Below are 20,773 nucleotides of genomic sequence, written 5' to 3' on the forward strand. Positions count from 1 at the left end.
ACGAGTTCAATCAAGTTTAAGCTTATTAAGAAATAAATTACCTGTGCGGGCCGGAAAAATCCCCCCATGCGAGCATAGCCACGGGAAGTAGTTTGGGGGTGCTGCAAATTATTATGATTTATTTATTATTCTTTTTTTCAGGTGGCACAGCAGCACCCTACTTCCTATGGCTATGCATACAAGGTTGAAAACAAAATTGTTAAAGTTATGAACAGTAGCCTATTTCCAAAGATTTGAATAGCCTAAGAAAGAATTGTCCTATAGTTGCCACTTTCAAAAAGAACAAGAATAAAAGTCTGAATCTATAGGCTTGGGCATATGCTATTCTCAATCACAGCTTTATGAGAGATAGAACAAACCATAGGCCTTTTAAGAAAGGAGGATGATGCAAATAAAGCAATTATTAAAACCAGTTCTGAAGACTGCCTCTATCCAGCCCATGATTTATAACCTAACTCACTACGGTATAGACTGTCACTCCATCGTGTGCGCCCCACCCACCCCCACACACACCTACCTGGCCATGCTGAAGCTCCATCAGAAATAAACAAAAATATTTGCCTCCACTTAGCCTCTGACCAGGCTTTCAACAGGATTATTTTTCATGAAGTTGTAGCATGCAAGTTTGTTTTAATTAACTTTTTGGGGTTGGCCAATAGGGGCCGATACCATCATATATCACAATGTTTTACTAGTACATCATCAAGATAGGACAAAGCTTGACATCGCCCAACCCTAGTATCTAAAAAATAATAAAAATGCAATTTAGTAGACGCTTTTTTCCAAAGTGAGAGTCATGCGTGCATACATATTCGCGGTCCATTGGGAATCGTTCCCACAATCCTTTACTCATTCACCCACATTAGATTTATAATGTCGTTTTCAGCCATGATTATCAGAACTCTTCCAGTGGAAAAAGTTGTTATTTTCTTTATTGGCTCCAGTTGCCCTGTGGTTGTGGAAAATATTTGCATTTGGTCACCAAGTTTCAAGGCAATCACGTTGGTCTCGTCTCGTTGTTCGTCAGATGTTCGTTACTGTTGTTTGTGACCGTCTGTTAAAAAAATTAAAGGTAGGAGACTGATGAATCCGATTACCTCTGGATTTGAATTAGGAGAATCTATCTGACCGTTTAACATCTGCGTTTATCAAAACAAAGAATTCCTCCTCATCGACTCATCTATATAAATAGTCTCATCTAAATAGTGTATCATTCCTGCTTATCCGTTCTAGACCAAATAGTGCGTCTTATGACTAGGCCTATTGATTTGATGTCAGAGGTATGCCATTCCGAGAAGTAATGCCAGTTAAGATTCCGGTCATTCCGACGGGACCAGAGGACAAGGCAGCAGATGGGAACCCCGTTCTGTCCCATCTCTGATTCCCTCCAGAGGACACACAGTGTCCTTGTGTTTTATTCAATAGCATCCAGCCGTTTGTCATCATCTCGTGACAATTATTCCTATACTCAATTAGCATTAGCATTAGCAGTCCTGTATTATTTCATAAACGTGTCTGTCTCATGAATCCTGATGTCTGGTGTTCTATCTCTTATGTTATGCTCTGTGTTTCTGTCTCAGGGCTTCGGCCACTTATCTGGGGTCAAGTCCAATCTCAGTCCGTTTGTCAAGGCAACAGAGTACTCCTCTTCCAGTGATGAAGTCGGGAGTAGTGACGATGAGGAGAAAACCAGGTGGGTTCACATAGGGCTGTGGCGGTCATGACATTTTGTCAGCCGGTAACTGTCATCCACATAAGGGCCGGTCTCACGGTAATTGACGGTTAATTAACATCTCCAGGCTTCCATGCATGGCCTACAAGCCACTGATGCGGACATTTGGAACATCTACATTTTAAAAAGTAAAAAAATAATCAATTTAATATACCCTACACCATCACAATGAACCCATTATTTATTTTAGGCCGGTCTAAAGAAACATTATGATATGAAGAAATTGTAGCCTATTTCAGAAGAACAGAATAGCTTCAGAGTTGTCCTTATTTTAGGCCCTGATCTGGCTGTGCCATACACTAGTTCATTTGCAGACAAGATTTTCTTATACTTCCAGTGGCATTATTTTATGTTATTTAATAGAAAGAAGAATACAATTGAACATAGCTGAATAAAATAGAAAGTATATTTTTCCTAAACGATTTCCATGAGAGTGCGCAGACATGCGGCTATTCTGTGTTGAGCAGTTAACAAAGTGATCAATTGAAATGCTTAATTTAGAGTTATTTATACAACTTTAGTTGTGATACAAACCTTAGGCTATAACTTTTGATTTCTAATACATTCTAAGGCTGCATGATGCGACTAATGATGATTTGAAAAAGGTTGCATGAAAGGCATGCGCTTTGCTCTGTTTTTTGGGAGGCTGCACACACTTCCTCTGTCTCTCATTCACAATTTGACAAGCACTTGATAATGTTCTCACCCATCAGACTATTCTCTATTTAATCTATCACATATACTAAATAATATATGTGTAAAATTAGTTTTGATTCAGAAYGGGCTGAACAGGGGCAGGGGAAAAAAAMAWGTCACCGTATGCACTTAAATAGCGAATGGAGGACGCTTTTCCCGCAGTACATGCCAGCCAGGTAGGCTACTCCGGTTGTAAAGTGAAGCAATGTGCTTAATATTAGGAAAGTTGAGAAAGAAATATAGTAGGCCTAGCCTATAGAAAGCTGATGGGATCCTCCTCTCTTTAACAAAGKCCATCAAAACTCRGTTCTCATGCAATTGCATAGCAAAKCCTATAGAAATGTTGCACAACATGGGCTTATAGGAACACTTATTTCATTCCATGCATCAACCAGCTATGAGGAGCTGGCTCTCGCTGCGCAACAGGTGATCCCTTTCCGCTAAACTCTAAATGCCCGGGCCCTCATGAAGTGTTTGATTTTTGATTGCATTTGCATTGATGTCAGTTTAATTAGAGGGACAATAGAGGCGATAGGAAGTTTGGTAGGCTACTATTGACCATCAGTGTCATCAGAACGCAGTTTTGGAGAAGCCTAGTTACCGTGACTCGACGATCACATGGAATTTGACTGCGGTTATGACTCGTGACTGCCGGTGTGGCGGTAATACGGTCACCGCAACAGCCCTAGGTTCACCTGGATTGATTGATCGATTTATTTATTTATACTTATACAGCCATAAACAAGCAGTATACAGTATAACCTCACCAGCGCTCACTGACTATCATACTAGTAGAGCAGCAGGCAGCCTAGCGGTTAAGAGCGTTGGGCCAGTAAACGCAAGGTCGCTTATTCAAATCCCTGAGCCAACTAGGTGAAAAATCTGTCGATGTGCCCTTGAGCAAGGCACTTAACCCTAATTGCTCCTGTAAATTGCTCTGGATAAGAGTGTCTGCTAAATGAATAAAATGTACTAAGGTTGAGTAAAATGTTTTGTTAAACGTTGCGTGAGCCTCCTCTCTCTGACTGCTGTTGTATGTGTTTCTCCAGGTCTCCATTGAGTAATGGGAAGGGCAAGTTCTTCCGAGGAGCCCCCGATGGGATTGTCCTGCAGCCCCATCATAATCTCAACCAGACCCCGGTATACATACACACCCTTCTGTCTACACACACCCCCACATCCATACAGTACTACCTCTAGGACATTTTGTGTAAAAGTACACTCACTTATTAGCTTTGAGAGCTTAGCTTCTCTCACTTGTAACAGATATTTATTCTGCACTTGATGAAAACTCATAACAAATAAGTTTCAAACTCTTAACATTGAACAGGATGATGTTCCATGCTTTCCATCGATATTTTAGTCAGATAACAGATGGTGGTGTCCATTGTCTTCAGGTTCATACCACAGAGTCAGCTTCATTAAATCAGTCTAATAGGTTGCTTAACATGGCTTTCCTGAACTGCTGATTTGGAAATTGGGTCATAGTCAGAGTTCAGGCTTGTTGTAACAGTGTAGATGCAGTGTGAAATCTCGTTACTTACTCACACAGGCAGCAGCATGCATTGACCCAAATGGTACCCTACTCCCTGGCTTATAAAGTTCACTATTTTTGACCAGAGCCATATAGACCCTGGTCAAAACTAGTGTTCGATATAGGGAATAGGGAGCCACTTGAGCTCAGCCGTGTCCCCGGTCCTGCGTGAGTCATTTGCATGACAAACACTAGAGGGCACTTTGTGCATACGAACTAAAACATGGAGCAGAGCAGAGCCCACTGATGCCGTTCTCCCACAGGCCCCTCAGAGCCTCCTCCTCCACCTCCAGTGATGAATGCAATGCCACTTGGCATGGTGTAAGCAGGGCCTGATATCCTTGTTTAACTCACCCACTTTAAAAAAACAGTCATTGGAGACTTAGTGTCATGAAAACCTAAACAATGCCTTCCTGCCATAAGACAGCGTTAGCATTGGCGTGTGTGTAGATGCCGCAGCCTGTTCCTCCACACAGTGTTGTTGTGACACAGGGAGTACAGAGTGACAGACGGGCAATAGTAACCAGGGATTATGCCGCTGTTCTGCTGTGTGTCTCTTCTCTAAGCAGAGCAGCGTGGCATCAGGCCTTAAGAGTGGCCAGCCACTACACAGGCCCATGGCTGTAGGATCAGAATGCAATGAGAATTACCTTCTCCCTGATCTTCTGCAGAAGAGCCCGGCCCATGAGCCCCTGGAGCAGCACGGACTGCATGACGTCATCTTCCCCCAGTCTCCGAGCGGACGAGGACCTCACTTTGATGTGAGTTCTCTAGAGGTCATAAAATGTTTAAAGGCCCAGCGCAGTCACAATTCTGTTTTTCCTGAGTTTTGTACAACAGCTGAAGAAACTAACACTGTAAAAGTGTGAAAAAAATGTAGCAGTGTTATTTCCTAATAGTTGCTGCTTGAAAATACAATCTACATAGGACGTTCTAATCAGCCTATTTTCATGGACTGTTTGCATGTGCGGGATTTCGGTTTACATGGTAGCATCACCAGACGGTACATTGGTTAATAGACCAATAACAAAGAGAGTTCCAAACCTCTCTGCCAATAACAGCTAGTTTTATATTTTCATCTTCCCACTGAAGACCACTCCCAGACAGTCCTAGCAAAATTCTTGCTTGAGAATTTTGTTCTTGCTAAAAAGCCACTTTTGTCCATTTTAATGGAAAACTATTACAGTAATATGCATAATTGTTACCCAGAAATGATTTGATATTGATATATGTGCCTTTAAGAATATGGGACTTTAAGAGTAATACGTTATAGAGTGCAGTGGTTGGATCACTGAATTTGTATTTGATGTGAGTTTATCTTTCTCCACTMGGGGGAGCTGAAGTAGCAGTTTTAGACTCGCACTCCCCCTTCCATCTCAAGATTGATATCAAGCCTACTGGAAGTYTTTGATTTATTGTTGTTGATGTTGTTTCATTTATATGAATTATGATTTTGGATGCCTTTTACAGAAGCCTGTAAACAGTCCTCCAGGGAAAAGCATCTCGTCCTCCTCCTCCTCCTTCACTCCCTTCATTGACCCCAGGCTGCTGCAGATCTCTCCCCCTCAGAGCCCAGTGGGCTACAGTCCCAGTGAGTGCCAACATATACACACTGATACACACACACACATTTTGTGTATACACACACACACACACACACACACACACACACACACACACACACACACACACACACACACACTTTGCTACAACGGAAATGCCCCATAGACATTCTAGCACTGCAGTAAATCACTGCATGCTAGGGTGGTCTCTAAACAGCATGCTTTGGTCTATAAAAAGGACTATCTTATCATAAATCTCATTCAATGTATGTTTATATGTTAGTGTATTGTAAAATAAGAGGGGACAGAGGGGAGGGATTCGCTCACATATGTTTTTTCTCCTGTACATGTTTACAGTAATTAGCATAAGATCAGATGCCTGACATCAAAATGACGTCCCGTGGTTGTGAATACGAGTATTGGTTGTGCTTTTCCCCTCCAGCGAGTGGCAAGCCGCTCGCTATTCAGGAGCCAATCAGGAGAGAGGGGCACAGGAAGGGCTCCGTGGTTAACGTGAACCCCACCAACATCAGACCCCAGAGCGACACCCCCGAGATCCGCAAGTACAAGAAGAAGTTCAACACGGAGATCCTCTGTGCTGGACTGTGGGGTACGCAACAGTTAAACACTCGACCCCTAGCCCTTATCCCCTAGAAAAGGCACCTTTATAATAACATTGAGATCGACACCCAATCTGATCCTAACCTGCCATCCCCTAGACACTTACTGTGTTGATCTGAAAGGATTGGATATGTATTACTGTGATATGGTAGTAGCTCTACCTTACAATACTGTCTAAAGCAGTGGTTCCCAACCTTTTTTGAACCGTGGCACACCCCACACCAAAGATGTCCCTATTAATAATGTATTTAGTGGTAATGACCTCCATCATCTATTTCCATGTGTAGCAAGTGAAGTGGAAGATTTCTAAACAATGCCAAATGGAATAGAAATGAAGGAATTAAGTTGGCTAAATGAAAAGGAGTAGGCTACAATGATCAACCAACAGGTAGCCTGTTGTTTCATATGAATGGAGTTGTAGACGAGGACGCGGCAAAATAGCCTCAATAAACCTTGCTACTTTAGCTAGCTAGCTGGCTAACCTAGCTGGCTACTGTAGCTAGCTAGCTTCTTTAAAAACGATTTGATGCAGTCAAAATAGGAACTACCAGATGGTATGATAGATAACCTATGGCAGCAGCAAGTTTGTCTAATTAGCATGAGTCGGTTTGGCTACATTCTCTCACTCTCTCTCCCTCCATACCACACACATAGACTGTCACATACACCGGCCTCTGCTCTTCTCTTGCCCCTCCCCCACCCTTCTGCTTAAACAAGCAGAGCACAAAGCACCGGCTCTCTCTCGAGTCACTCAAGCAAGTTTCCATTAAAGTTTCTAGATAAATAAAAATGTAAACGTGTATTTTGACTATCCGGATATCCGAAAAATGTTCATAATGTTTTTCGAAATAGTGAAATCATTTAAAATGCCCATCCCTAGTTTGTTGCTGAGGCTTGTGATGTTGAGGCCTAACGCAGGGGTATGGTGTGTTGGTCCAGGTGTTAACCTACTGGTGGGGACAGAGAATGGTCTGTGGCTGCTGGACAGGAGCGGTCAGGGGAAGGTCTACTCTCTGATCAGCAGGAGACGCTTCCAACAGATGGACGTTCTGGAGGGCCTCAATGTGCTCATCACCATCTCAGGTAATTACACTAGTTACAGTAGTGCCACACACAAGATCAGATGTCCTGATACAGGACATCTGTCACACACACAGATAAACATACACACACACACAGATAGGCACACCCGTACACACAAATAGTCAGTCTTGGAATGTTTTTTGCACCTACTTTTGCAGCCAATTCTCTAGTCCTCTAAACCCAATTACTGTACCCTCTCTGTCAGGTAAGAAGAACAAGCTGAGGTTGTACTACCTGTCGTGGCTACGGAACAAGATCCTACGGAACGACCCAGAGGTGGAGAAAAGGCAGGGCTGGACCTCAGTAGGAGACCTGGAAGGATGTGTGCACTACAAAGTCGGTGAGTATACATTACCTGGCCTTAGATCATGAATGTGTTACGAAACCAATATCTAGCTTACGGATATTGTTGCACTCGCTTTGTCTAGGCGTCGTAGGCCTAGTTACATGGTCTGTAACCTGAATGAATGTGTGCATTTACAGTATATCACAAAAGTGAGTACACCCCTCACATTTTTGTAAATATTTGAGTATATCTTTTCATGTGACAACACTGAAGAAATGACACTTTGCTACAATGTAAAGTAGTGAGTGTACAGCTTGTATAACAGTGTAAATTTGCTGTCCCCTCAAAATAACTCACACAGCCATTAATGTCTAAACCGCTAGCAACAAAAGTGAGTACACCCCTAAGTGAAAATGTCCAAATTGGGCCCAAAGTGTCAATATTTTGTGTGGCCACCATCATTTTCCAGCACTGCCTTAACCCTCTTGGGCATGGAGTTCACCAGAGCTTCACATGTTGCCACTGGAGTCCTCTTCCACTCCTCCATGACGACATCACGGAGCTGGTGGATGTTAGAGACCTTGCACTCCTCCACCTTCCGTTTGAGGATGCCCCACAGATGCTCAATAGGGTTTAGGTCTGGAGACATGCTTRGCCAGTCCATCACCTTTACCCTCAGCTTCTTTAGCAAGACAGTGGTCGTCTTGGAGGTGTGTTTGGGKTCGTTATCATGTTGGAATACTGCCCTGCGGCCCAGTCTCCGAAGGGAGGGGATCATGCTCTGCTTCAGTATGTCACAGTACATGTTGGCATTCATGGTTCCCTCAATGAACTGTARCTCCCCAGTGCCGGCAGCACTCATGCAGCCCCAGASCATGACACTCCCACCACCATGCTTGACTGTAGGCAAGACACACTTGTCTTTGTACTCCTCACCTGGTTGCCGCCACACGCTTGACACCATCTGAACCAAATAAGTTTATCTTGGTCTCATCAGACCACAGGACATTGTTCCAGTAATCCATGTCCTTAGTCTGCTTGTCTTCAGCAAACTGTTTGYGGGCTTTCTTGTGCATCATCTTTAGAAGAGGCTTCCTTCTGGGACGACAGCCATGCAGACCAATTTGATGCAGTGTACGGCGTATGGTCTGAGCACTGACAGGCTGACCCCCCACCCCTTCAACCTCTGCAGCAAKGCTGGCAGCACTCATACGTCTATTTCCCAAAGACAACCTCTGGATATGACGCTGAGCACGTGCACTCAACTTCTTTGGTCGACCATGGCGAGGCCTGTTCTGAGTGGAACCTGTCCAGTTAAACCGCTGTATGGTMTTGGCCACCGTGCTGCAGCTCAGTTTCAGGGTCTTGGCAATCTTCTTATAGGCCAGGCCATCTTTATGTAGAGCAACAATTCTTTTTTTCAGATCCTCAGAGAGTTCTTTGCCATGAGGTGCCATGTTGAACTTCCAGTGACCAGTCAGTATGAGGGAGTGTGAGAGCGATGACACCAAATTTAACACACCTGCTCCCCATTCACACCTGAGACCTTGTAACACTAACGAGTCACATAACACCGGGGAGGGAAAATGGCTAATTGGGCCCAATTTGGACATTTTCACTTAGGGGTGTACTCACTTTTGTTGCCAGCGGTTTAGACATTAATGGCTGTGTGTTGAGTTATTTTGAGGGGACAGCAAATTTACACTGTTATACAAGCCGTACACTCACTACTTTACATTGTAGCAGAGTGTCATTTCTTCAGTGTTGTCACATGAAAAGATATACTTAAATATTTACAAAAATGTGAGGGGTGTACTCACTTTTGTGATATACTGTATATGAGAAATCAGCATATGCACCTAGGTGTTGAGTGTACATGTGCCCAAGGAGACAGCAACCTTGCCTTGGTCCAGGGTCAGCTCTGTCTCTATTGACCTCTTGGTCGGCCTGTCCAAGCTGATTCTCATTTGTTCAGATGGTGACGAAACATAAATATGTACAAATAGGAAAAATACCAAAGGCATGCCCGAACTAAAGACTCAAAAACAAACGAAAGGCCTCATGGCTACCAAACAAAACCAGCAGGCTCACGGCTTGTAAGATGGGACACTGACTGACTATACCATTAATTGGCTGAACCTGATGTGCTTGTCAAGCCTTGGCTCAGCATCGAGACACGGTTGCTGCCACCTGGGGGATGGAGGGTGGAAGTATCTATGTCCTAACACTAACCCCCCCCCCCCATATCATAACAATAGCGTCACGACTGATGTGTTGGATCAATCTTTCATTGTATTGCATGACAGGCCTATATGAGTGATGTTAAACACTGTAGACATATCACTGCTTACCAAAGGTTTTTGTGTTGTTGTATACAGAAAGCAATGAGTATAATACAAGCAAAAAACTATTTCAAGATGATTTGATCTATTCTCTGAGTATCTGACTCCATTAGAGCACAATAGGTCAGTGTGTGAGACTGTGGGTGCATGTGAACTGGGTGTGAGGGAGTGATCGTGTGTCACGGTGTAGTGCTAGTGCTGAGCTCAAGAGATGTGAGCCTCTCTTTCCTGCGACTCTTCCTGAGGTTAGTAAGAGTGTTGACAGAGTGAGGACAGCTCAGGGACTCCAACCAAGGAAGGATGTGATGTCATAGTGAAGCACACACTGTCCTTCCCAGCACTCCCCTCTGTATTGTTTCTCATAGTCAGAGGCATGCTGCTATTGCCTCAGTGAAAGGCAATTGGCTTCCTGCCTTTCAAATCTTAGTTTACACAAGGGTTTCGTCCTAAATGGCACCATATTCCTTACATTGGCCTTGGTCAAAAGTAGTGCACTAAATATGGAATAGGTCGCAATTTGGGGCACAACCAAAAACCTCTTTGTTGAKATTGTCTAGTGATCATTAGTTCAAGACCACTGACACGTAAGTATTACAGACGGATCTAGTGAAAGCCTTTATCTTGTTCTGTTTCCATTATGAGAGAAATCGCTAATCCTAATTGAAATCCCTGCTTTTTTGTTACATGTCATTTCAGTTCGATATGAGAAGATTAAGTTCCTGGTGATTGCCTTGAAGAATGCTGTGGAGGTGTATGCATGGGCTCCCAAGCCTTACCACAAGTTCATGGCTTTCAAGGTGAGAGTCACATCAAATATGTATGGAGGAAAATAAACACATCCACATGAAGAGAGTGGTCGGATATGATATTATTAATGGTGCATCACTACAAGACTACTTTCCACTACCATGGTGCTTACCAATGGAACAGCAAGAGGAACTTGCAGGCTATGCTCAAACCCTACACCCCAACCCAAGCGTTCTGCCACCTCAGGTCTCTTTGCCYTCCCACACCTACGGGAGGGAAGCTCCCGCTCAGCCTAGTCCAAGCTCTTCTCTGTCCTGGCATGCCTGGCATGCCAATGATGGAAACAGCTTCCCCCTTACTAAAATGTAAAATGTCAACACTACCTTCCAATTGTCTTCTTATGTTCTCTATGGCGATGTCCTTTCATTGTTGCCTGGGTGCCACTCTTTATGGAATTGTCATGACCATGTTTGGCTTGGAGTAGGCATAAGCACAAACGGATCTGGGACCGGGATACTTTCGTTGTGAATCTAGAATGCTCTAATGATAGACAAAGAGAATATGTAATGCTATTAAGGTCACCTTGACAACACTGTCCTAGTTCTGAACTCTCCTCAGAGGCTTGCCCTACTTCTTACACATCTTTCTGGAATGAACCGTTTTAATTATTTCTACTCACTGCAGAGAAACCATAAAAGATATGAAATATACTGACCTTGGTGGTCACCATGGTTTAGCTCTTAGTGTTAGCTCCTGGGTGTACAAAACATTAGGAACACCTGCTCTTTCGATGACACAGAATGACCAGGTTAATCCATGTGAAAGCTATGATCMCTTAAATCCCCTTTAATCACTGTAGATGAAGGGGAGGAGACAGGGGAGGAGACAGTTTAAAGAAGGATTGAGACAATTGAGACAGGGATTGTGTATGTGTGCCATTCAGATGGTGAATGGGCAAGACAAAATATTGAAATATGGCTTTGAATGGGGTATGGTAGTAGGTGCCAGGCGCACCGTTTTGATTGTGTCACGAATTGCAACGCTGGGTTTTTCACGCTCAACAGTTTCCTGTTTGAATCAAGAATGGTCCACCACCCAAAGGACATCCAGCCAACTTGACACAACTGTGGGAATCATTGGCATCAACATGGGCCAACATCCCTGTGGTGCGCTTTTGACACCTTGTAGAGGCCATGCCCCAATGAATTGAGGATGTTTTGAGGGCAAAAGTTCCTAATGTTTTGTACACTCAGTGTATGTCTTGACCAGGAATAACTATTGGCTCTAGTTATACTGTATACTATAAATATAGTTATACTGTATACTATAAATATAGTTATACTGTATACTATAAATATAGTTATACTGTATACTATAAATATAGTTATACTGTATACTATAAATATAGTGATACTGTATACTCTTCCGAAGTCATTCCTAATGTCTGTCCTTGTTGTGTGTATCCAGTCGTTCGGCTCGCTCCCCCAGAGGCCTCTGTCTGTGGACCTGACGGTGGAGGATGGACAAAGACTCAAGGTCATCTACGGCTCCCTGTTGGGCTTCCACGCCATCGACGTGGACTCGGGGACGCCCTACGACCTCTACTTGCCAACGCACGTGAGTCCTCCACCCCCAACTCATCCTTAACCCCAGCCTCCTCTAAACTCTCCCACGCCCCCTCCACCCTCTCCCCACCCCAGCCTTCTTTCTCCCTCTCAGGGCCATGCAGCCTGGGTCTCTGCCAGACCTCCAGCCTACAGTTTCTGTGTCTCTATTCCGTAGCAGATAAGCAGCTCTTCTCCTCTGCACCCACGCCACTCAGCGTGATCTTTTGTTCTGACTCAGARTTGACGTGGGTAGAAGCTGTTTGCCACCACAGCCAGTTGACTAATGCGGTTGATACAGTATAATATCGACAGGATGGGTTTGTGTTTAAGCCAGGCCTGCTACTGTCAGTATCTGACCTTGTGGCACTTGTCTTTGGAGCAGCAGGCAGCCTAGCGGTTAAGAGCGTTGGGCCAGTAACCGAAAGTCGCTCTGGATAGGAGYGTCTGCTAAATGACAAAAAAATGACTAAAATGTCAAATGCAAATGGCTTTCTCGAAAATCCCCTYGTAGAAATTCTGCTCTGTCACGGTATAAGCTCAAACATCACTTACCTCAGAGCAAAGGAGATACAGTGCATTTAGGGAGCTTTTCCTCTCGGGGGCAAACAGATTTACTGAAAAATAACTCAAGCATCACTCCAGTAATCTACCGCGGTCACAACAGTTGTCTGAAGATACAGGGAGGTCAGACTTGGTCAGTTATCAGTTAATCTCAGTGGTAGCTGTGTTTGGCTGACTACCAGAAAGTGAATGAGGCTGAGAATGACTGAGTAGCCAGCTGAACCAAGTGATGGATATTGTGTTAGTTAGAACTTCTAACCCCTCTATGAGGCTCAAGATGTAACAGGGTGGAATAATGCAGATGTGCAGATTGTTGCACTCTTAGTCACTGTGGACAGGGGAGCTGAGGCAGCCTCTACTCTTACTGATGAGAATCCCACACACCCACACAATGCTGCAGAGAGCTGCTGGGAGCTGAGAGCCAGAGCAGAGGAAGAATACATTCTCAGAAGGAAATTAGCTCTATTACACACTCACAATACACACTCACACACACATACACTTGCACGCTCACTTTTGTGCATACATCCACACAAATATAGACTTGTACACACACGCACACACACACTGTGCCACCTCCCAGTGCTGTGCCCTCAGAGGTGTGCTGTGGCTCTATCCCACTTCTCCCACTGTGCTGGCCCACATAGCTATCATTGGCTGCTTCTCTTTGGCCCCAGTCTCCAGCCATGTGTGCTACTTTTCACCAGATAGATAGCTCTAAAAATACCTCGGCAGCGCCGGCAAACCATGTGCCTGCTAAAGTGACCTGTTATTCTGCCATTTTTTCTCATAACAGTGATATATTTAGAGAGCACTACCACACACTCGATAACACTGGTGCCTTAGTCTCTTACACTGCAGCGGAAGAGAAGAGTCCTTCTCTTTTACCCGATCWCTCGCTCTCACATTCACTCTCGTATTCACTCACTCTCACTGACACTCACTGGTCCGCTCATTCTTTCCTTCACACACACACACAACTTTTCTCCCAGATACGTTCTCCCTGCTGGCTGCTGTTGATGATGAGATGATAAGGATACCGAGGCAGCGGATTAAGATAGCGCTGCGTCTGTGGATGCCAGTGTTGATGCTGAGGATTGTGGTGGCACAGCCACAGCAGCATGAGGACAGCGGGTGGCAGCTGGGGGGACAGGCTATCGGCCGGGCAAGTATGGGGCTCCTGTGGTGACTAACACTGGTCCTGTGGTAACTTACACTGGTCCTGTGGTGACTTACACTGGTCCTGTGGTGACTTACACTGGTCCTGTGGTGACTGTGACTTACTGTACATAGAAGCTTTTGGGGTTGTTTGAGGTTTTGGTTTGTTTGGGGATTTGGGGTTTGAGGTTATACCTGCTGTTTAAGCTACTAGTCTAAGCCAGTACGTGGACTCGCTTATAGCAGCTCTTATGTAGAAGGACTTTGTTATAATCTTCTTATACGAAGGGGTCTTTTTGGGGTTATTGTAGATCTCTTGTGGTCTTAGAAATGTTGTGTATGTGAATGTGTGAATGTTGAATCCTCAAAGAGATAACAGAGACTAAAAGACAGTCTCATTGTTTGAATGTTGGCTATTATGTAAGTGCTTATGAGGGACCTGGGGGGGTCAGAAGTGGCTCCCTCCTCCGCCTCGCTGCCACTTATTCAACCCAAGATGCTGTTCAGTGGTTATATTCATAGGTTGCACCTCCGTCACTCGGTCGCGTCATGCCATTGTTATGAACGTTCTCAAGCCGCCCTCTATCAGCGGCGCCATAGTGGTGCCCTAAAGTGGTGATAAGCCCGGTCATTCCGGACAGAGGCTAAATTACACTTTAGTGCCTGGCAATACGATGACATTGCTAAAGTAGTCAAATATGTATTAGGAAACAACTTTGCCAGCATTATCATGTCATCAAATTTACTTTAGACAGATGGCAATGTTGTCATTAGATAGCAAAGCAATGCTAACGTTAGCTAGCTAAAATCCAGTGGCCTCCCCTCAGTCTTAGCTAGCTAGCTAACGTTATACTGCATCTAAAGTCAATATGGTGACATCAAAATGATGACAAAAGGTTTTCCTATCAATTATTTGCCTCCTTTTGTATGTTATTGTATTTCCAAGCCACTTTAATGCACTTTTGATGAAATCTTCATCAGCGCTCATTGACGATGCATTGAGTAGTATCAGGCATCAGTCCAAAACGAACGTTCAAAACAGTATTGTGACGAAACATGCAACCCATGCGTAGCTCTGCATCACATCTCAGTGGAGCTCACCCAGCCATAGCAACAACACTCATTTGGGTACCTTGAGTTGMATCCCAATGTCAGGGGAGAAAGAGCTGATCACTGAGCGTCTTTGGCAAATGAGATTGTAATTAAAGAAATTAAGTGAAAACATTGTATGGCAATTAATTAGCTGAGACAGAATCAATTAAGCGTTGTCACCCTCTCTCTGTTGCCACCTGTAGTCAGTGACTCRGCTGATTCAACATGTTGTTTAGCCTCAGTTCACTGACTATGAACCAGCCTCTAATCAAACAGAATGAATCCAGATGGTTCCAGGGAGGGAGAGTGGGAGTGTGAGGGAGCAATGATACTTTGTTTTATTAGCCAATGTTATCTGGTAGGCTTAGGCGATATACCGTATATACCGTATACTGGGGTATTTAGATATACCGCCGGTTTCATTTTAATACCGGGGGCTGCAGGGGTGTGTGCTACGCCACAGCTTATAAGTTAACTATCCAAGATGTGCCTAATAAATKATGTCCAGCTCAGGACTCCAGCTATGCATTTGGATTGCTAACTTGCCAGCTCAGTGGCTAGATGGCAAGATCAAGCTACTTGGTTACAGCAGAGACAATCCAGACCCTTCTGGATCAAGATCCGTATCTTTTTTTAAACTTTTTTTTATTTTAAGGAATAGCACCGCTTGTTCCGATAATACCCGGTATGGTACAGAAATAGTATGACGGTATGAAAGTCTTGATACMGTCCAAACCTCTTAGTTGGTGTATTAGGAGGATTACCCCTGGTGATGTGGATGTAGCTGGGTGAGTACTGCTGTTGCTGGTAGAGATGATGAGGTTATTATGGATGTGTCTTAAATTGCACMTGTCAGGCCCATAGGGMTCTGGTCAAAGTAGTGCACTATATAGGGGATACYATGCCATTTGAGACGTAACCCATCTTATCATCATCTCATCTCATCTGACTGTGTGTGTTTGTCTGTCTTAGATCCAGGGTGTGATCCGGCCCCATGCCATCATCATCCTACCCAACAGCAGTGGCATGGAGGTTCTGGTGTGTTATGAAGACGAGGGGGTCTACATAGACACCTATGGACGCATCACCAAGGAAACAGTGCTGCAGTGGGGAGAGATGCCTGCATCTGTCGGTGAGTTTCTGTACATCGTAGCCACCCACCAAATCAAAACCTGCAGGCTGTGCGTGCGTATGTGTGTGCGCGTGCTTTTTTGCATATCTCTTGAAAGACGGGGGAGAGAGAGAGACAGAGAGAGAGATTCCAACTCCACTCGGATTGAAAAACTAGCGCATATAAGTCTAATTTTATATTAAAATGGATAGATTTGATAGACCTGCAGACCCAGACCGTTTTAAAAATAGAATATGTCTCTTGTATTGACCCTTTTTGTTATGCAGCAAGGAAGAAGTTAACCTTATTTATTGTGCCTGGATCACTGGGTGCAACGAGGAGTCAAGCTGGATCCAACCCCTCTAGACAGATTTGGGACAGTGGCTCTAAAAATAAGATGTTCTGTTAGACTCATTTAGTTGGGTCCATTGGCCAGGTCATTATTCAAGGGGAAAGGGTGTCTGTGGGGAATAGATGCACAGACAGGACAGCGCTCAGCCGAGTCTCGACCAGAGTATATAGAGTGTAAATAAACTCTGGGTGTAGGCTCTAAAGAGGAGAGTGTGGTAAAGGGGAACCTATTGATTTTCATCTCTAGATGCGTCTCGAGATTGGTTTACAACATGGCACTCACTGAGAGGCAGAAACCCTTGGAGGGTCTAAAACCCTGAGTGTGTACTCTAGTGACCAAGGGTGCATCCCAAATGGCACATTATTCCCTATATAGTGTACTACTTTTGACAAGACCCCTATGGGCCCTGGTCAAAAGTAGTATAGGGAATAAGGTGCCATTTGTGCCTCAATCTAAGTCTGTGATGGTGTGTGTGTCTCCACAGCCTACTTGCAGTCCAACCAGGTGATGGGCTGGGGAGACAAAGCCATCGAGCTGAGGTCAGCTAACACAGGCAACCTTGAGGGAGTCTTCATGCACAAGAAGGCCCAGAAACTCAAATTCCTGTGTGAGAGGAATGACAAGGTAAGACAACATCCCAATATCACCAAAACATACCTTGGGCAAAGCTCACATGACACCCTACTCCCCCCATATTACTTTTAGGGCTTACATAGGGCCTTGGCTAGATACAGAAAATATGTCCTAGCCTACTGTATGTTCATAGTATTGTAGGTGTTGAATATTATACTGGAAGTTGTAAGTGTTTAACTGCTTCATCTATTTTCTGTGTGAAGGTGTTCTTTGCCTCAGTGCAGTCAGGTGGCAGCAGCCAGATCTACTTCATGACACTGGGCCAAAACTCTCTGTTCAACTGGTGAGCTCTGGGGCCTGAAAGCAACAAACATTCATACAGGGATCATCTCAGAAACAACATGAATTATGCTCAGATACAGTCCTCTTAAAAACTGAAGTTACACTTTTAGTAATACAGCTACAAAACCCCATGCATATGAGGATACACCATTAGCAATTAGCATTAATTTATTATTTTTGTGGCTAAGGCCAATACATTGGTTTTATGCTGGTTATTTCAAGTCTCTAGCTCTAGTACTTAAGAAGTGAATATTGCGCCTTAATAGCCATACACAGGGCTTCTTCTTTATGTTTTGAAATACATTGGCAACCTACATTTGAATTCATATTGATCTCAATATCACATGGACTGAAAAGCACAATTGCTTCTTTGTTTATATCCAGAATGCATCAAAACGTTTTTTATTAAGTGATTGTTGGTATATTCATCATTGTATTATTAGCAAGTGCCATTGTTGGTGTTACATCCTATTTACCATCCAGTATTATTTGCAGGTATTATGTGCTTTTAAAGTTGCACAGTCAAGTTGCACTTCAGGAAATTAAAGTCAAATGTTCTTACTCTAAAGGGAGTGACAAAACATAAGTCCCTTAATAATGAAGAGTGCATTAGAAAGACTACAGAGATTAGTGGGCTAAGTAATCGTTTTTAAATGTAGACACTGATACTGCAAATTGCTTGTCCTTATTTCTCACTATGAAGTCAATTTACGGCCCTTGCAATTCCAATGGTGTATACTTAGTTTTACGGTCTCCACTTTCTAGTCGTAATTTAGATGACCAAATAGGCATTATATACCCTGTTGCATCTCTTGATATAAAACAGATCATGTTTTGCATTAAGTCGTTTTTAAGAGGAATAAGAAAAGGATCATGATGTTGACCTCGTGCTATATAGGTATTTTTGTACGTAAGTGGATGTACATATTATTTGCACTGTTTTATAGATATTTTATATCCACTGGTCATCTCTATGTACAGGTTAATGGATTTGCAAATGATCTAGCCCTTTGCACTATGACCACTTTTGTAAATGTTCAATGTAAAATGCTTTATTGTCATGTGTACTACATTTGAAGTCCTTTTGAAGTCCTTTATTTACAAAATTTGATAGCGTCACATTAAATAGAGATTGCATCTGATTTAGATCAAGCTAAATCTTCTATTTAATATGTCATGATCTAAAAAATTATGTAATAACAGCAATAKGCTTTTAACTCTTTAAATTATAAAATATATACTCTTTTGTAAAAAAAAAAGTTGTTAAAGGACATTGAAATAATTGATCTGTACCACAAATGTGAAATGTAAACTCAAATCAATTGTATTTTTTTCCAGTTTTATTTTGTTTTGCTTTTTTTGCCACCAAATGGAGCTCAACATTTTCATTTCAAATCCAGTTTGGACAATTATAGTTACTTTATCTTCATGATAGAAATACTGCAGCTGGTTCTGTATGCATATTTTGAACTGAAAAGGAACTTTTTCAAGGGACAGTTTGATATGATGTTTTTATTTTGTTGTTACCAAAAAGCATCTCATATTTTTATGTGACTCATGAGGTGTATTCAACTGACAATATATTTAGGTTAGAAGGAATAGCCAGTTAGGTACTCAGTTTCACATAGCAATTATTTGAACGTATATTTACCCTATAATGATTTCCATGAAGTTTCCATGAACTAATGCTTTCATTGTCATTGGTCTAATTCGCAGATTTTTTTTTTAAACTTACATTCTGACTGAGATTTGTAGTCAAGGCAAAGTGGTAAGGAATCAATCAAATTGAGTTTTGACTAAATGTTTTTATTAATAGATCGGTTTTAATGAAGTATTTTTGAAAATAGTAACAGAGCACTCAGTTGATATCTCATTCATTTGGCATGTATGATGCAAATGTTATAATTTGTCAATTTCAAATAAGAGATTGAATAGGTAGATTTAAACCATTTAAACTTTTTATCCTGAACTTACATTTGAACAAGCTTTTCCTGTTTTCTTATGCCTAAGTAGAACTTGTGACAGTGAGTCACTATATTGTCCATTWGTAAACAGTTGGTAATTATTTCTATAAAAAACGGATTTTAAGCAAAAGTTGTGATATCAGACATGTTACTGAGTTAAATAATAGTTTATCAACTGACAGTTATATTGCAGTTGGGGATTGTGAGTCATAGCACTCACTGTGTCATTTCCCCTCCTATCCACCCCCATATTTCCGGAAGTGCTCTTGTATGAAATCATGGGTTTGCTTATCCTATTGAGAGGTGTGTGCTGTAGGAAGGACTGAGGAGGTTGATGATGGTTTGTGTCAGGTGTGTGTCGTGTAGCTGTGAAGATTCCTCTCTGCTTTATATGATGCAGAGCAAATTGAGTTTTTGTTCTCGGGAATTTGAGTAAGATGGAGAAAGAATTCCGAAAGGTTTTTGATGTTGAGTGTAGTTGATGGTTATATGAGATTTTACTGAATAGACTGGTAGACCAATCAGTCTTGATCCATTTTTCCCCTTCAATATATATATATATATATAGTGTCCCAAAACAATTTGAATAAAGTTGACCACTTTATATTGATAAATATCCACAAAATATATTGTTTCCTTACCTGTTATTTTTCCATTTTGTTTTTGAAATTGTATTGCAATATCATTTGTATTTTATTTTGTCCTTTCTTTTGTCTTACTTTTGCTTTATTTTTGCACTGGAACTTTCTTATCATTTTACAGCATGTACTGTATACTCAACCCGTGAAATTAATTAGTAACACTAATTGAGGTGTTATTATATTTTAAAAAACTGTTGAACAATAAAAGATGTAGACAAATTATTGTGATGTTCAGTGGTTATTTGAATAACATTGGAACAATATCAACTTACCAAAACTATACATTTGGAGGTAGTCTAGAACTATGTCATTCTTATGGTTATACTTTAAGAACAGCAACTAGAGTACGGAAGAGGTTGTTTCAGTGGACCGACCTTTTAACGCTCCCAAGTTATTAATGTCACACAACACCTGTGCCAATCAGTGATCGAGCTGGGAGCTGAAACAGGAAACATGGGTTCCATCTTCACCCGGAACCAAGTCTGACTGGCAACATAGTAATAGGGACTTCCACACGAGCTATTTCTTACATATGATGCATTCCACCTGCACATGATGATTCAAGACTTCCATTTAATTTCCACATGCTTACAGTATTCCTGTATCTGCTGAAGCAGTCACAGTGTTTGGGCAGCATGCTAGCTAGGGGCTGGTCTATATTTGCGGGTCAGAGTGTTTAGTTCTCTGGTTAACTGTGGAGTCAGCTGTGTCAGATGGAAGGGAGGTAACCTGAGACGGGCCCTAGCTCACTTCCTCAACCAACTCTCTC

The 20,773-nt window shown here is 42.6% G+C and overlaps 1 protein-coding gene across 4 annotated transcripts in view; it reads left to right on the plus strand.

The window, feature by feature from the left end:
• Positions 1–20,226, plus strand: part of si:zfos-2326c3.2 (mitogen-activated protein kinase kinase kinase kinase 4) — a 57,658-nt gene extending 37,432 nt beyond the window's left edge. For 2 of the 4 annotated variants that reach the window (XM_023989465.3, XM_023989468.3), the window contains 12 exons: positions 1,581–1,693; positions 3,478–3,568; positions 4,532–4,723; positions 5,433–5,553; positions 5,967–6,134; positions 7,085–7,228; positions 7,434–7,568; positions 10,553–10,653; positions 12,071–12,220; positions 15,994–16,153; positions 16,969–17,108; positions 17,321–20,226. In XM_023989465.3, coding sequence (XP_023845233.1) covers positions 1,581–1,693; positions 3,478–3,568; positions 4,532–4,723; positions 5,433–5,553; positions 5,967–6,134; positions 7,085–7,228; positions 7,434–7,568; positions 10,553–10,653; positions 12,071–12,220; positions 15,994–16,153; positions 16,969–17,108; positions 17,321–17,404 — 1,599 coding nt within the window. In that variant the 3' untranslated portion in view covers positions 17,405–20,226. The remainder of the gene's footprint in view (positions 1–1,580; positions 1,694–3,477; positions 3,569–4,531; positions 4,724–5,432; positions 5,554–5,966; positions 6,135–7,084; positions 7,229–7,433; positions 7,569–10,552; positions 10,654–12,070; positions 12,221–15,993; positions 16,154–16,968; positions 17,109–17,320) is intronic. The other 2 variants (XM_023989466.3, XM_023989467.3) reach the window with 2 other exon arrangements.
• Positions 20,227–20,773: the final 547 nt, after the last annotated feature.

The sequence above is a fragment of the Salvelinus sp. IW2-2015 genome, linkage group LG6.1 (genome assembly GCF_002910315.2).
Source record: "Salvelinus sp. IW2-2015 linkage group LG6.1, ASM291031v2, whole genome shotgun sequence".
Classification (NCBI taxonomy): Eukaryota; Metazoa; Chordata; class Actinopteri; order Salmoniformes; family Salmonidae; genus Salvelinus; species Salvelinus sp. IW2-2015.